General features: G+C 44.3%; 1 protein-coding gene across 1 annotated transcript in view; it reads left to right on the forward strand.

The window, feature by feature from the left end:
• Positions 1-1,847: 1,847 nt before the first annotated feature.
• The window catches only part of ELOVL4 (ELOVL fatty acid elongase 4), a 37,395-nt gene continuing 23,557 nt past the window's right edge, over positions 1,848-15,685 (forward strand). The window contains exon 1 of the mRNA XM_066547389.1: positions 1,848-2,175. Within this exon, the coding sequence (XP_066403486.1) occupies positions 2,076-2,175 (100 nt within the window). The 5' untranslated portion in view covers positions 1,848-2,075. The remainder of the gene's footprint in view (positions 2,176-15,685) is intronic.

Below are 15,685 nucleotides of genomic sequence, written 5' to 3' on the forward strand. Positions count from 1 at the left end.
GTGGCACTCTCCTAAGTCCACATCTTGCTCAAGAGGGCAGGGAAGTGCAAACCTCTGTCACATTGATTCACTCAGTAGCCGTTCTGTATCAAGCATGCGGCCAACACAAGTGGCCACATACCAATTTGAGGATTATGACTCAATCTCCTGGTTTCCTTTTGATTGAAATGACAATGTTACAAAAAGTTCTGAAGCTGTGCTTTAGACAATGCTAACCACATATCAAGATACTAAATGTCCAAGAATACACTCCAGTGGTTTCTCCTATTGGGAGGCACAGGAAGCACAGCTAACACTACACTGTCTGCCTGCAACTTGAGAAGCAGGTTGGTGTTCACCTTGCCCTACCCAGTGACAGATCCATTTCAGAGCTCTCACCAGACCTTCTGCCACTATCAGCACCATCAAAATAAGGCATAATTCAAGTCACTGTAATTCATGAAGAATTTTGATTGACTGTTCTCATGTGAGAGAAGTAGCACCTGTCCATCCATCCGCATGTGACATCCTTGATTCGCTCCAGCTTTCAGCCAGCATTGGGGTAAGTTGGACTTCCCTGTCCATCGAGGCTTCCAGGTGTTGACATGGTTCCTTTTCCTTTTCCCAGTGTAGGTGATCCCTACTGCCAGCCCCTTGGTTTTGGTGCAGTGACTCTGCTTGCAGTGGAGTAACTAGTGATGGCCGTGTGTCTCTCCTGTCCATAGGGCTGGGATCACAGCACCAGAGCAGTGCAGGAGCTAAGCCGGGGGTGACTCACCCAGGAGGAGGAGTGTGAGCTGTGCTCACCAAGACCAGGTGACACCCACCAAGTGACAGAGATGCCGCTGAACTGGAGGAGGGAGAGGCAGACACCATCTGATCTGCTGCCTGCTAGGAGGAAAGCTTGCAGCTTGGGTGGAGCAGGTCCCCTCCTGCCCCTCACTCCCGAGGGTGTCATGCAGCCATCTGCACTAAGCAAGATCATGGCACAGACATGCTGCCAAGAAGGAGATAAGGAGCAAAGGGTGTGAGGAGCAGGTGGTGCCTTTACACCAGACAGAGGGTTTGCTGGGACTGAAACACAGGGTGCAGAATGGATGCTTCTCCTGCAGCACCCAGCAACACTCCAGGCAGCTGAATCTCTCTGCTCCATGAAGCGACCACAGGGGCCTTGGTCCAGGAGATAAGGGGGGGTGTGCGAAGGGCAGCTGGGTGGCACCTGGAGAAGGCTGGTCAGGGAAGTGCCACCAGGTGGTGGGGCAGGGAGGTAGCGAGGTCCCGTTGCGGTTGCTGGTGTTATCCGTACTGGGAGGAGAAGGGATCCTAGCGAAGGCTCCTGGAAGCAGCAGAAGAGCCTTGATACGCACAGACGGAGGTAAAACCAGCATCGCTCACGGAGGACCCTCGGCGTGTCTGTCAAGGGGTAGCAAGAGGGGAAGAGAGAAGAAAAATCCAAACTTATACAAGGAGAAAAGAAAGAAAGGGAATGGGAGTTGGCTGAAAGACTCATTCCCCCCCTTTCTGGTAAAATAAAAATTCAAACCCCCTATTTGAACATAAAAAGCCAGGCTGAGATAACCAAGCGCCTCCTCGCCACCCCGCACGCCCTCCGCGGGAGGAGGAGCGGTCCCCGCCGCCCGCACCTGCTCCGGGGGGGCCGCCGGGCGCCTGCGCGGCCGGGCCGGGCCGGGCCGTGGGGCCGCGCTCCGCGGGCGCCGCCGGGGGCAGCGGGACGGCGGCCACGTGACGCCCCCGCCCGCACCGCGCCGGGCGCTGCGCACCGAGCCGGGAGCGCCGAGCCGGGAGCGCCGAGCCGGGAGCGCCGAGCCGGGAGCGCCGGGCCGGGAGCACCGAGCTGCGGAGCCGCGGCCGCCGCCGCGCCGCCCCCCGCCTCCGCGCCCTCCGCCCTGCCCGCGGGGCACGGGAGCCGGTGACGGGAGCGAGGCGGAGTCTGGAGGGAAGATACGGAGAGATAGAGATTTAAATCACATCCCCGGCTGTAGAAGGGGCAGCAGCAGCAGCAGCCCCGGCGCAGAGGCACGGACGCACGCGCCGAGACAGGTCTGCCGGCTCCGCCGCTGCTGCTGCTGCTCACCATGGGTGCCGCCGCCGCCGAGCCCCCCAGCGCCATGGGCCTGGTGTCCAGCGTGGTGAACGACACCCTCGAGTTCTACCGCTGGACCTGGAGCATCCGAGGTAACGCGCCAGGGCGGCCGCGGCCCCGCCATCGCCGTGCCCGGCGCCCCCCGCCCGCCGCCACTGATGCGCAGCGGCTCAAAATGGCTCCATCTCCCGGGAGACGCGGAGCGCGCTCCGGCTCCCCGGGATGGGGCCGCGGCGGGGGCAGACCCCCCCACCCCCGCCTGCCCTCCTCGCCCCTCCGGGTGCGCTCGGTGCGGTGTTTGTTTATCTGCCGTAATCCCGCGTAGCGGCCCGGGCTGCGCGGGGCATCGATCCGCGGCAAGGTGAGCGCGTCCCCCGGGCGCCCGCGGGTGGACGTAGCGAAATCCGCTTCCCAGGGCCGTGGTTCCTCCGGTTCTCTGCCGCCGCGGCGTGCCTTGGGCTTGTCATACGGGGATCTGATGTCGGAGGTAAGCGAGGCCCTCCGGTAAGTGGTGCCGGAGCTCAGGCGGTCTTTGGCATCTGCGGCAGGTGGGACCCCCGCGTCGGCATCGCGTGGAGTTCAGCAAAAGAAATGAGGAAATGGTTGTTACCGCCGCTGCAGCAGCTTGTCATTTTATATTAAGTGTGTTTGGGTCAGTCCTGCTGTTTTCCGTTTTCAATGTGCTCCACTCCTGTGTTGGCACTCCACGACTGCAATGTGGCAGATGCTGAAGGAAGAGCAAATGTCTTGGAATACGGAGAAATGTGCAAAAGCAGCTTGCAGTGCTGGGACAGCAAATGAGGTGGTGCCTTGCTGCAGTGACCGGTAGCTCTGGGAGTGTTATTGGTCAGCGTGAATGGTTCTGTCTCGTGTGTCAAATGAAAGGAGTCGCTTTCACAGCTGCTATTGTGAGTAGCCACAGGCAGCTGGCAGAAGGATCATTTACTCCTCTGGATGTTTTCTTCATTTTTTCGTTGTCCACGCAGCAATGAGGTTTAGCTATTTTGAAACCCAGGGCAAAACTGGTGTGCATGTAAGTGTGGATGTATTTGGTGGCAGTGTGATAGGTGGGAATGTGGGGCCTTCGTTACAGACGGGAAGCTCACTGCATCAGCAGTCTTTGCTTTTCCACCCCCCTTCCCTTCTGCCATCTGTCAGATAATAAATTAATCTTATGTTATAGATGGAAAGAGCTCACTTTTTTCACAATTTGCCTTTCCATACCTTCTGTATTTTGCTATATTTTAAAAATTGAGCCTGCATGCGTATTTTTCTCGTCTGTTTTTAAAAACTGCCAGAATATGAGAGCAAATAAAAATGCTTGCAGCAGCACTGCATTGTAATCTACCAGTGTTTGCTCTCTGACTCTTGCAACATACAATTGTTCATAGGCTGCCAGGTAAAGAATGAAAGAGATGCTATTCTGGTCAATCAATAGCATTTTCAGATGGATATAAAAATAGATGTGGGTACAAAATTGATAACCTTATAGATTACTTGATTTATTTGAAAAAATACTTCAAATTCTGATATATTTCCTGAACTTCAAAAATGTTATTTAAGTCTGTCAATAGACCATGTCTATTGTAAGCAAAAATGATCAGAGGGGAAAAAAAAGAAGAAGAAAAAGCAAGTAAATGTAAAGAATGTAACAATAAGTAACTAACTATGATACTATACGTAGAGCAAACTTTTTTCTTCTGCTTCTTTGGAGGATGTTAAGCAGTACTAGGATGACATTGTTATTGCCCCTAAAACATATGTAAGTCTTACTGATTTACTAAAGTAAAATTTTTAATTTTTGCTTTAAGTTTGGTAGCACTGCTGTTAAAGCAGGATTCCATTGTAATGAAGTAATCAGTCCTATCTCGTGGAAAGTTTCTTGTTCCGATTTTGGATAACAGCAGATCCCTGCAAGGCTAGTTTTGAGTAGAGCCTAAGTCACATGAAAAACACAGTACAGTTCTGATTTATACCCAGTAGTATGTGGAACAAGATTCTCCTGTAGTTTTTACAGTCAGGTAGGGATAGGTGTCACATTGTAGTTACAAGGTAGCTCAGGATAAGAAAGTGTTACTCATGAGGCAATGCTGTGTGGCTGTTCAGTGAAATAATCTTTAATGCCCTAAATTCTGCAAAAATACCTGCTCAGTTTGCTGCTTTTCTGCATGTTTCTTTGTTCTGACAAAAATAATTGTCTCCATTTGCCATCTCTGAGTGAACACACAGCATCCTTCCAGTACCTAAGAGGGATGCAGGAGGGCATGTAGGGGTAGGACAAGGTAATGGCTTCAGACTGAAAGAGAGTAGGTTTAGATAATAGGAAAATAACTCTCCTGCAAGGGTGGTGAGGCACAGGAACAGGTTGCCCAGAGAATCTGTGAGTGCCCCATCCCTGGTATTGTTCAAGGCCAGGTTGGATGAGGCTCTGAAATTGTAGTGAAAGGTGTGTCTGCCCACGGAAGGGTGGCTGGAAGTAGATGATCTTTAAGGTCCCTTCCAACCCAAGCCATTCTATGATATGTTAAAATTGTGAATTCAGCACTGTTCTGAATTCATGCAATTCACCTTTGTGTTAAGAGCTATGACAGTAATGTTGCTCAACAGAAAACACAAATTATGGCATGCAAGACCATTGCCTAATGTTCAATATCATTAAATAAAAAACTATACCACGCAGCAAAGTTGCTCAACAAATGATGCTATGCAATAGCATTACACAATAAATCATACTGAAACACTACTACACAGCAAAATTACACAACAAAATGTGAAGAAATTTTATTCCCACTACTACTCCTACACTTATTCTCTCAATTTCCCACTTCCATTTTTTTTATTGAACACCTGTGTGTCTTTAGCCCTGTTCTCTGTATTCAGCAAGATTGTCTTGCCAGCAGGTGTTTCCTCCTGCTGCCTCAGACCCCTGTGATGACACTTCTGTAGAACTGTGCCAGAACATCCCACTGAGTCTTGTGCTGCTTTATTTTTGCACATTAAAGATTTGATCATTTTCCTTCCCCTGCTTTGTGCTATTTAAAAAGCAACTGACCTTTTCTGAGACCAAAAAAAACCCCAAAAGACCAAGTATATAATGAGCCTAAATGGTTTTGAGTTGATGTTACAATTTCTTTTAGCATTAAGCATGCTGTCTAAATCTGATTTGTTTGTGGTTTTGGTTTTTTAAGTCTTGCATTTGGGAATAATAGCAGTGTTCTGTGACTTTTTCCCCAAGTATATTATCAAACACATTTTCAGCATTAGCTTGATGCTTTTGCTTGTTCATTTGTTGAAAAGCTACTTTGTTTCTCTCCACCCGTGACTACTTTTCAGACCCCTTCCATGAAAGCCCAAAGTCCATTGTAACTATATATTCACCTAGGAGGCTGAAGGACATAATTTAGGAAGCCATAATCTTCAAAAAGAGATAGAAGGGTCAAAAACATGTTCTTAGCGGTCATCAACAGCAAAAAAAAGGTGGTCAGAGGAACAGTTACTATCAGGAAATATGATCTAGGAATTCCATGCCCTTATTTCTGTAAGGGCATGGGACCAGCTCCATGTAATTGCTAGGGCAGGGCTTCCTTCTTTCTCTCAGCTCGAGTAGCTGGTTGGGGTTGGATTTGCCAGGAAGGATTAAGGGTATGATTAGATGACTGAGCAAGTGACTTAAAGGGAGGTTCCAGGCTGAGTCCAGGGGAACTATTAAGATTAATAACTCAGGACACAATCAGAAAAGAAGAGTGTGGAAATCTCAAAATGTGGGCAAAGAGACCATTGTCAGTTGGGGAGGGGGAGTAGGGGATTGTGGCTTGAAAAGAAGACTCATGAAACACTGGACAAAAATATTTATTTAGAAGAGCTACTTAATTTGAATGTACTGAGCTAAGGAACAGAAGGCTTTACTGACTTTGGGTGAGAATGATTGTTCTTGGAGCTCAAGAGTTTAAAGGAGGCAGGGCCATCCCAGGCCACGTGGGACTGCTTTGGAACAGCAACTATTTACAGCTGTTGCAGTTAATAAGATTACAGACTTTTTCCATCAGTAGGAAAGGAGAGAGATGCAAACTTTCACTTTAGTGGTAGGGTAGTGTTCTACCTAGCATCTTGTTCAGGAGCAACATTAATTGTAGGTTTTATCAGTTGGGTCAGAAGTGTAAGGCAGTGAGGGTGGAGAAGATGGGAAACTTACAGCTGCTTGCCTAAAAGGTGAAGCAGTGGAGCAGCTTCCTTGAGAACACTGATTGCCATGACCACTTTTGCTAGGGGATCTTGGGACTAATTTAAAAATTGCCCAGGAAGTTCAGGTTAATTTTCTTTTTCAGGCCAGGGAACAGAAACAGAGTAAAACATGTTTCTTCTTCCCTTGTACCTTCCCCCATGGAGAACCCAAGTATGACCAAAGGATCCTGAGTGTTTATGCTTGAGAAGTCCACTGGGTGCTTAGCAGAACGCTCTGAGTGCAAGTAGTCCCTTGTAGCTGAGGATTTGTGCTAAAGCTGGAGGCAAGTAGAATCCCAGTGAAAGTGCTTCAGAGGGAGAGGATGGGGAAAGAGAATGAAGGGTGAGATTAAGGTTCATGAAGTCTGTTTCACAGAAACAAAGCAGAATGTGTTCCTGAACTTTCAGAGGGCTGGCTGAGCATCAGATTTGGTGATTTGGCATGATATTTGTCTTGCAGATACGATATTCTTCTCAAGGGAACAGCTTTTTCAGTCTGTGGCCATGGCTGGGTAAAACACAAGGATTAGACAGGGAGAAACATACTGGAAATGGAAAAGCTGTCTAACTGGGCTGGCTGTCTTGTGGCAGAAACACAAAGAAAAAACCTGTGGCAGAAGCAGCACTTGGAGAAATTGATTGTGGAAGCAAAGAATGCTAATGCCTAGATCATATGAAACTGCTGTCAACTAAACTGAGCAATAGGAGCATCCAGTTTATTTGATTCATTTGACATTTAATTGCCAGTTAGTGAAGGGAGGGAATTTATTAGTGAAGAAAAAATATAATGCTTGGTATTGAAGGCAATTTGCTGATTGTTTGAGGGAAATTCTACCCCCCATTTCATCATCAGGAGATTTTATCAGATTGTACTACTCAAAAGACATAGTCAGAACTAAACAGATGCCAAGCATTTTTGGAAATGGAAACATCATTCAGAAAAGTACCTTAGTGAAGGGGAAATGTCTACTTAGACACCTTGGGTCATCAAGCTTCAAGACCTTGGTCATGAGAGAGTAGGATCAAGCAAAATAAACTCTATGGATGAGAAGCTGAGTTATGAGTGGAAGACTTCTCTTTCCTAAAATGAAAGAGGAGAAGTTGTAGGGATGATATCCAAATCTCAGCTCCAGTAAAGAAATGAAACAGAAAAAACCTTCAAAGAGCACCAGCAAGAATGCAATACAAACTTCTGTTTGAACACTCATCAGCATATTCCAGAAGGAAAAGGAAATGTGTAGACAAAATGACAAGAACATAACTGAATATTTGAAAATTCATTCTAAAACTGTGTAGGTAGCATGTCTTGAAATCTTTGAAGGAAATAAGTTGTTATGAATACTCTTAAAGGAGAATCCATGGGAAAAGATCTGGAAATGGCTGTTTACAGAATTTAACCAAGCTGATTGCATGACCTTAGTACCTACTGCAGAAGGTCAAATGGCTAGATGTTAAGAATTCAGCACATGGCAAATTGCTGTTGCAGAGTTCTAAGCAAATCATGTTTCTCAGCTGAGGCATCATAAGGTATAAATCAGTGTGTGGTCCTGGAGCCCCATACTGCAACCAGAGGTGAAGAATTCTTGGCAAGTTGAAATATCCTTGCCATGAAGCAGATGCAGTCATCCTGGAGGCTCCACTGGTTACACAGATTGATCAGGGATAGTGGCTGAACTCTAGCTCATAGGTGGCTGTCTCTGGTTGGAGTGCCTTGACAGGAGTGTTTGTAGTTGTCACCCTGCACTCATGCTGTGCTCAGGGTGAGGAGGGCTGTGGCAGGGCTGTGGTTATAGATGTGAACCACCAGAGGAGGTTGTATTCAAGGCAGCTGTGCTGCTGTCCTTGTGCAGCCAGGGAAGAGTGTCAAAGGCTGCACAAGGACAGGGAGTAGAAGAAGCTTAGGGAACATAGGATGTAGTTCCTTTTAAGGTCCTGTAGATCAGGAGTCATGAAGAGTGGGTGAGGCAAGACTCCACTTTTTCCTCTGCCGGTCCAGACAGGTTTTTGGAATTACTTGATTGATTAGGGGATTTAGATAAAAGGTGAATGAATGAAAATACTCCAAACAGATATGGAGAAGACTTTGAGAGGAAGAATTTGCTAGGATGCAGGGCTAAGTGGGGAGAAGAGGCTGTTGTGTGTACTGAAGAGTTTTTTCAGGTAAGGCAAGTGGGGTTGAATGAATGCCAGAATGGCCTGAAAAAACAGAGCTAAAGGAGAGCTCATTTACCTAAAAAGAATTGACCATTAAAAGAATGACAGCTTTGGCTTTTAAAGAGTGTTGATGTGACTGGGGTGTTTCCAGAGCACAGAAGTTTGACAGTGTGTTTTTAAGGACACATCTCATCCATAAGGTAGGACTTCTCTGACTAGTAAATATATGACAAGGCTTCGCTTTCTCAAGCTCTATTTGGAAACCAAGTTGGAGCTACCACTGCACTTCATAAGGAACACTTTGAGTGGGTCTGTCTGACTGACACTTCACTTAGGAGGATGTAGATGCTGAATACAGTTCCTGGATCTAGTGTGGTGACAAGTGGGTACAACTATGCTCAGTGTTGTCAAACTGAGTGTATGAACAGAAGCAGTGTATGAACTGCTTCTGAGTGTATGAACTTCAAAGTCTTGTGGAATTTTAAGGATGCAAATGAAGGCAGCTCTGAAATTCAGGCTTGGCAATGCTTAGGTGTTAGCCCTGTTGGGGTTTTGAGTACTGCACCCTAGCTAGTAGGCAAAGCAATAAGTAGCTGCAAGGCAAGCCTGGAGATAAATGGAGTGCAATGTGGTTTGTATTAACTCATTTTGTGTGTGCTTGGATCTCTAGATAAGCATGAACTAGATTACCTTTCTCTCATGGAAGGTGAGGGAGAGTAAGCTACCTCAGTTTGGCTTGCTTTTGATGCAAGATAGTGATGCCTGTGGGCATCAGTAGCTCTTGGTTTTGTGTTGCTTGTGTGCCTGCAACTCAACTTCTTTCTTTAGGTACTTGAATAATTTCAGTGGTTTGATCCTTAACTCCTGTCCTGGAGTGTTCACTCTCTCTGTGGCATTGTGTCTGCTTTTACCATGAGATTTTTCCCTTGTATTGTGTTTGCATGGGAAGGTTTTGGTACTGGGAGGGCTATGCTAGAAGCTTCCCCCATGTCCAACAGAGCCAATGCCAGCCCATTCCAAGATGGGCCCGCTGCTGGCCAAGGCTGAGCCAGTCAGTGATGGTAATAAAATCTCTGTGACAACAATCACACCATCAAAAGCAGCATGGCCAGCAGATTGAGGCAGTTGAGTCTGTCCCTCTACTCCACTCTTGTCTCTCTACTCCACTCTTCCACCTCTGGGGTCCCCAGCACAAAAAGGACAATGACCTAAGGGAGAAAATCTAAAGCAGGGCCACCAAGTTGTTCAGAGGGATGGAGCACCTCTCCTATGAGGAAAGACTAGGAGAATTGGAATTGTTCAGCCTGGAAAAGAGAAGGCTTTGGGGTGACCTAATTGTGTCCTTCCAGTATCTGAAAGGAGCCCACAAGAAAAATGGAAAGAAACTTTTTACAAAGGAATCTAGTGAAAAGATAAGGGGGAATGGCTTCCAACTGAAAGAGTGGAGGTTTGGGTTAGAAATGTTAGGAAAAAATTCTTTATTCTGAGGATGGTGAGATGCTGGAACAGGATGTCCAGAAAAGCTGTGGAAGCCCCATCTCTGGGAATGTTTAAAGCCATTTTGGATGGGGCTCTAAACAAACCAGTCTAGTGGAAGATGTCCCTGTTCATGATAAAGTTGTTTGAAGTGGCTGATCTTTAATATCCCTTCCAAACCAGGCCATTCTATGATTCTACAATAATATATTTAAGAAGAGAGGAAAAAAATAGCACAGAAGTAATTGCAGTCAGAGAAAGGAGTGAGAATATGTGATACAAACCACTCTGCAGACATGGAGGTCAGGGAAGGAAGGCAAGGGAAGAGGTGCTCCAGGCGCTGGAGCAGAGATTCCCCTGCAGCCCATGGGAAAGACCCTGGTGAGGTACCTGTGCCCCTGATGCCTGTGGAGGTCCATAGGGCTGCAGAGATCCATCTGCAGCCTGTGGAGGAGCCTCACACCAGAGCAGGTGGATGCTGTAGGAAGGCTGTGACCCTATGGGAAGCCTGTGCTGGAGCAGGCTCCTGGCAGGAGGGATGCCACACTGGATCAGTTTGTGAAGAGCTGCACCCTGTGAGAAGGACTCAGGCTGGAGAATTTCATGGAGGACTGTCTCCTGTGGGAGCAATCTGATGCTGGAGCAGGGGAAAGACTCCTCCTCCTAAGGAAGAAGCAGAATCAGAAACAGTATGTGATGAACTGACTGTAATCCCTATTCCCTGTCTCCCATTGCCACTGGCAGAGCAATGACAGGTAGAGAATCAGGAGTGAAGTTAAGCCTGGGAAGGAGGGAGGGTTTGGGAGAAAGGTGCTTTTTGGGTTTGTTCTACTTCTCATTATAGAACTCAGATTGTGATTGGTAATAAATTCAAGTAATTTCCCCAAGTCACATATGTTTTGTCTGTGACAGTAATCAGTTTGTGACCTCCTTATTGCTCTCTACAACTCCCTGAAAGGTGGCTCTAGTCAGGTAGGGGTCTCTTTCTCCAGGCAACCACTGACAGAACAAGAGGACACAGTCTCAAGCAGCACCAAGGGAAATATAGGTTGGATATTAGGAAAAAGTTTTTTATGGAAGGAGTGATAAAGTACTGGAATGGTCTGCCCAGGGAGGTGGTGGAGTCACCATCCCTGGATGGGTTTAAAAAAAGATTGGATGTGGGACTCGGTGCCATGATTTAGTTGAGGTGTTAGGGCATGGGTTGGACTCAATGATCTTGAAGGTCTCTTGCAACCTAGTGATTCTGTGATTCTGATTAACTCATGAGCCTTTTCTTTGATCTTCTGTAACCTATCCAGCTGAGAGGGGAATGACAGAGCAGCTTTGGTGGGTACCTAGCCTCCAGACAGGGTCAAACCAGTGCATCCCTGGTTTCACTTTCTGTCTCAGCATAATCAGGAACTCTTGACTGTTTGGTTTGTTTGCATCATATTTTCCTATTCCTCTTATCTATTTCTGCTATATCTAAAAAGTGTCTTCTTTCAGCTCTTGCATATGTTGTGCTTAGTTTACATGCTTGACTACGGTGTTCTATTTTCTTTTTTTATCTGCTTATAGATATTATCTCCTTGATTGTTTCTCCCAGTTATGACCAATAAGAAAAATTGTTTTATTGCTTTCTAAATGTTCTTAGAATATTGCTGAAAGAAGTGAATTTATAACCCATGTCTTTCACTTTTTCTGTTGAGCCAGCAAATCTCTCTGACTTGATTTTATGTCCTTTTCTTAGAACATCATTGTAACACCTTGGTTTTAAATGGTTTGAGTTAACATTATAAAAAAAAAAAAGTAGTTAGTAGTTAAATTGACTAGTTGGGCTGTAAATAGGAGACTTCATAATCATATTTTCTACACAGTTTAATATTTAGTGGTTTACCAGGAATAGATGAGCCCAGTGGAAAGACTCACAGAGTACTCTCAAATGCTTTGATAATTAGGTCAGGTTTTTTTCTACTCTGTCCAATCTCCATTTCAGTGATCCCTGAATTTTTTACCATGAGGAAGAAACTTTATTGCTGAAACCATTAGAGAAGCTTGGGGCCCATGTGTTAGCATGGAAGGCAGCGCAACTGTGGAAGTGAAAAGACTCAGTTGTAACAGTTGTTTGGACATGGACATTATGTAGCTTCCAAACTGATGATTTTGCTACTGTGTACTTAGTGAATGACAGATTCAGACACTCATAATTCTTTTCATCACTTTTGGGTCAAAATCATTTTGTCATTCAGTTCCTATTTTGAAAATCCGCATTTCAAAATTAGTCTTTTTTTTTTTTGGTGCTTTGTTCCTCACTCCTCCAATTCATCATTTTTGCTGATGTTAAAGGGATGTTGAGGAATTAAGTTCTAAATGTTTTAGAGTTTTGTTTTTCCTTGGAGGCTTTGACTGATGTATTTGTGTTAAGCTAACAGAAAACCTAACGCATCTCACAACTGTAAATTTACTTCTGCCTCTGAACTTTGAAGCGCTAATGCATTTCAGTAAGTCTTTTTGTAGTTTTTAATCAAAACAAAATTCTCATCTCATTCATCCTTCTGTAAAACCATAGTGATGAGGAGCATCCTTGTGATAATGCAAACAGGAAAAACAGGTAGTTTATCAGAGAGCTTCCTGTGCTGCTTCTTGCAAATTTTCTCCAGTGGCTTTCTGGTATTATTCTTAGTTAGATTTCACTTGCCACTGCTGGTTTTCCTACATGCTCAAACACTGCATTTAAAAGTCTCTAAATGTTTATCTACAACCCCAAACTCTGCGTTGCAAGAGCATCAACATAAGTTGTTTGTATTTGCTGTGTAGTTCAACATCACTATGCTTCCGGGGTGTTAGCACATTAGACATGTGTCAGTGCTGAATTTACTGTCAGGGCTGAATTTACTGTCCCGTGTATGCTGAGTATGTAACACTTGACTCCACAGTGGATAAGACCTTGCAGAGTTATTATTGAACTGATTTTAATAATCTTTCACATTTTTCAATGAACTTATGTTTAAACTGAAGGAATCCAGTATCTATCTTTGGAGAAGATCATCATACCCTATGCTCATTCCCTTCAGCATTATAAAGCTCTGGGTGGGCCAATAGACTAATCTGTTATTGCAACATTGAATGTGCATAAATCCTGTGTTTGCATTACTGCTTACTGATACTTCTATAACTATTTTCATAGTGCCAAACCCCAGTGCTTTTGTATGAAGCAGTGACGTGAGAAATAGTTTTGGCAAAAAGTGCAAAGTTTGAATAAAAGTTTCAGTAGAAGAAAAGCTTTATGAAGTGTGTTTTGTGCAGTACTTCTATTGCTTTAGAAATACAGAGACATATGCTGGATCATAAAGTCTGCAAGTAGTTTAAAAAATTACATTGTATGGTAGGGTAGGGGGTTTTGTGTGCTTTTGTCTGTTTACTCCATAACTTATAGTATTTAAGAAAAAGCACGCAGGCATCACTGCACTGGGAATGCATCTTGCATTTGTGATGTCTGGAAAAGAAGATTTGGCAACCTGAAGAGTACTTCATGCCTCAAGGGCTTGTATCTTGCATATCTTGTGTAAGCTTCAATGAGGATTATATTTTTATTATTACTTGAAGCAGAGCATTTGTACTGTCCCCACAAGTAATCATAATCAATGGAGGAGATAAATATAATGTGAGCAAGATAATCTCTTTGGACTTGAAAATCCTGAGACTTGATGGTAAATTGTCACGTGTCCTGAACTTCATAGTACTTCCATAACTATCCTTGTCTTGAAACACGTGTATAATGTAATTGCTGTATATAGGCACAAAGACAATATGGTATTAATGACTGAGTGATAGGAGTCCTGAGAAGATTACAATGATGGGAAGGCTAGTTAAAATACACCTGGCCTTTTAACAGCAAACTGGGATTTGGCCTTCCTGTTACTTTAATGGGAGTTTACGAAACACATGCACATTACACAAGTGTTCATTAGCTGCAGGAGATGTTGCTCTTAGCTGTGTGGTATTTTGATTTTATGTTGCTGTTTACAGCTTTAAAGAAGACTAAGCAGTCAATTACAAAGCCCTGAAATTCAAAACAAAGCCACAACTGGTTATGGGTGGTACCTGTTAGTCTTGCCTCATAGTCCTCTTGGTTTTGCGGCAGGCATCTCTCATTTCTGACCACAACAGGTTTTTGTACAGCAAACTTAGAATATGTGGGTTTCATTGTTTTGATTTTTGGGGTATGTGCTCTCATTATTCATTGTGCTTGAGGCTGAATACTCTTATTCTTGCACCTTAGTTTTATGTTTTATGGCTTGTTAAAATGACAAGCTTTGCCAAAACATTTTGATGTCCCTTGTTCTTGACCTGAACTAATTAGTTTGTTCCTGACTAGTTAAATCTTAAGGATAGACAAAGTAGTTAGATTTTTAGACTTATTATCAAAGATTAAGAAAAACTTGCTTTCTCTCTACTGATCTACTAAATAATTTTTAAAAAAATATTACTTAGGTCAGCTGTTATGCTTTTTCCCCCGGTTTTGGGAACCTTTGTCCCTATAGCATCCTGTGCATGTCATCCTTAGCTTTACCAATACCATACATGGGAAGAAATTCTTAACTGTGTGGATGGTGAGGTACTGGAACAGGTTGCCCAGAGAAGCTGTGGATGCTCCATCCCTGAAAGTGTTCAAGATCAGGTTGGATGGGACTCTGAGCAAACTCTAGTGGGAGGTGTCCCTGCTCATGACAGGGTGGTTTGAAATGGATGACCTTTGAGGTCCCTTCCAGCCCAAGCCATTCTATGATTCTCTGATACTCACATATTTGTTTTCTTGCCAGTTATTACCACCACTGATACTGTGACATTATGACAATACAGAAGTTTCTGTGACATAAAGCAGCAGGGACTTGACTGATTCCTGAGAAACCAGTGCAAGGCCAATTTAAATGTTTGTTGAGCATACAGAGACGAGCCATGAAGATGATTCTATGATAGGAAAATATGCCTGCAAGTGAATGAAATGAAGTGTTTCTTTAAGGAAAATTAAAAAAAAAAGGCAAGTAGTGACTGACCTGATAATTGTTCAGAACTACCCAAATGAAGAAGGAAAAAAAATGATAGGTCTAAGAAAGAAAATTATAGTGAACTAGTTAAAGTTTAATCCTAATTTCTTTGGCTGTAGAGAGCAACTTTATGCTAGTTAACATTTTACAGCAAGCTGCTATATGTTCTACCGGGCTTGCTGCCTCTGAAAAGACATATCCTGTACTAAAATGGGAAATTCTTCTAAGAAAGATCTCTTGGCTTATACATGTGTTAATGGAAGTTTCATTGTAGATGATATTAGATTCTTTCTGAGTTAGGTACAGGTCCTGTCAAACTCCTTAGAAATACCTATAGTGCCAGAAGACTGCAGACATTGCCAAGTATGATAGATAAGAAAGAAGCATAAACTGGCCATTCTTTTTGTCCCAGTCATTTTGCTTTCCTGCAGCAATATGTCTGCACAATCTCTCCTAAGAAGAGATGGACTTTTCTTTTGCCTGAAACATGGATGAGACTATGGGGATATAGTTTTAATTCATGCAGTAGATTCAATCTGCTATTACAGGATTTCTCCTGTAAAGTTTAAAGAAACTTTATAAACTGAGATTATTAGCAACAGGACAAGAGGAAATGGCCTGAAGCTGTGCGGGGGTGGGGGGGGATCAGGTTGGACATCAGGAAAAATTTCTTCACTGGGCAGGGTGGTTAGACGTTGGAATGGGCTGCCCCAGGAAGTGT

This window comes from Molothrus aeneus, chromosome 3 (genome assembly GCF_037042795.1).
Source record: "Molothrus aeneus isolate 106 chromosome 3, BPBGC_Maene_1.0, whole genome shotgun sequence".
Taxonomy (NCBI): domain Eukaryota; kingdom Metazoa; phylum Chordata; class Aves; order Passeriformes; family Icteridae; genus Molothrus; species Molothrus aeneus.